This window comes from Sinocyclocheilus anshuiensis, unplaced genomic scaffold, assembly GCF_001515605.1.
Source record: "Sinocyclocheilus anshuiensis isolate Anshui unplaced genomic scaffold, SAMN03320099.WGS_v1.1 scaffold80, whole genome shotgun sequence".
In the NCBI taxonomy this organism is placed as follows: Eukaryota; Metazoa; Chordata; class Actinopteri; order Cypriniformes; family Cyprinidae; genus Sinocyclocheilus; species Sinocyclocheilus anshuiensis.
Window position 1 is genome coordinate 2,112,917 of NW_015554102.1, and position 1,659 is coordinate 2,114,575.

Here is a 1,659-nt window from a genome sequence, read left to right on the forward strand (position 1 = left end):
AAAAAAAAACTGAATTTGGAAATAAAACGGATTTCATAGGGCCCTTATAATTTTAAATTTTTTTAGATGTAAGTTAACAATAGCCTTTTAAATTACTTAAAATACATATATAATAGCAATGAGGCAATAATATACTTGTTTAATATTGACCAAGCACCATTTAATTGAAATGTCCACTTAGTCTTTAATTTGGCCATTTCTTTAGGACAGAAATGCTATAGCCACTGTAATTAAATGAATATGTGGACATCAAAACGTGTAAACTCAGAGTGAGGGTTTGAGCTTTTATTTTGAAACCACGATGTATTCAGCTGAGTTTGCGTAGATTTATAAATGATTTACCTTACAAATCTGATGAAATGGCGCACGTTGCGTTCCCAGATTAACGTTATAATAAACCCAAACTCACAACAACATGCAGAGATGGAGTTTGAGACGCTCCACACACATGTAAATGATAACAGTTCCTGTGGAACTACTGTGAACGGAGCCGCTGTGTGACGCATGTACTAAACCTACACGCATGTAAATAATTAAAGCGCATATACTGTATTAGAACCACATCGCATATAATTATTTAATTAAATCGTAGCGTTTGTGAATTCACAACTATGCTTAATAATGATTTATTATGGATTGGATTCTCATCCGTGAAATGCGCCACTTCCGGTATTTTGCCAGTTAGTCACCGCGAGCAAAATGAAGTCGAGGATTTTTAAAAGTCGAATAGTCGAATAAAATCGACGAATCGCGACAGCCCTAGTTAAAAGGAACACATTTATGGTTTGGTACCGATGAAGAGGTAGTTGACCTTTACTGATGGGGCAGTGGATGTACTTTTGACCAAAAAAAAGTTAGGAAACACTGATCTAGAAGTCTGCTTTCACAAGAAAGCAGAAGTAATATATGCTTCTGGGGCATTTTGGTTCTCAAGCCATTAAAAGGCATTAGACAAATAAGAGATGATGTAAACAAATACACATGAATGGATATTCACATGCAGTTCATTAAACATTAATGGGGGTGAGAGGCATGAGGTCACAATCAGGATCAGGTTACGCTACCTGCACATGACAGGGCAGTCTTTGACAACTGCAGTTGAAGCACTTCCTGTCGAAGTGAGCCTGCTCACAGTGAACAGGAGGAAGAGACAGATTAAATCAGGTCTTATATCAGATCAATCTGACATTTCAAACATTTAACTGTAGGACAAGGCCAGCTGACAAGAAATGCTACTCATGCACTCTGAAGTTGCCTCAAATGACTCTTTCAAAATTGCAACCCTGCTAAGAAAAGAAAATGGAGTTTTGGTCTCCTAATCTGGTCACAACGGTCTGCTTTTAGTCAGGAGCAGTCCATTTTTCAGCTTGTCATGAGAATGAGAATTCACCATGTCCACCAGCGCAGCTGTGAAACCAGTTAAGACCAGCAAATCATCGTAGGCTGGTTTAAAGGCACAATATGTAAGTTTTCGCCGCTAGAGGGCACGTATTCAAAACAAACAAAGAAAATGGTAAAGCAGCGCTGTTTTATCATACTAGTAGGGGTTGCACCGACTAATCGACTTCAATGCTCTGCCATGACACTTTAAGCTTGACGTCGACTAGTCGCTGGTCCTATAGAGGGCGCAACAGGATAAGAAATCTTTGAAGGACTTCC

General features: G+C 38.6%; 1 protein-coding gene across 3 annotated transcripts in view; it reads right to left on the reverse strand.

The window, feature by feature from the left end:
* The window catches only part of LOC107669668 (interferon-related developmental regulator 2-like), a 23,049-nt gene that overhangs the window by 12,938 nt on the left and 8,452 nt on the right, over positions 1-1,659 (reverse strand). Inside the window, exon 2 of one of the 3 annotated variants that reach the window (XM_016462004.1) lies at positions 1,065-1,124. The exons of the other annotated variants lie outside the window; for them this stretch is intronic. Within the exon in view, the coding sequence (XP_016317490.1) occupies positions 1,065-1,124 (60 nt within the window). The remainder of the gene's footprint in view (positions 1-1,064; positions 1,125-1,659) is intronic. 3 annotated transcript variants of the gene reach the window in all.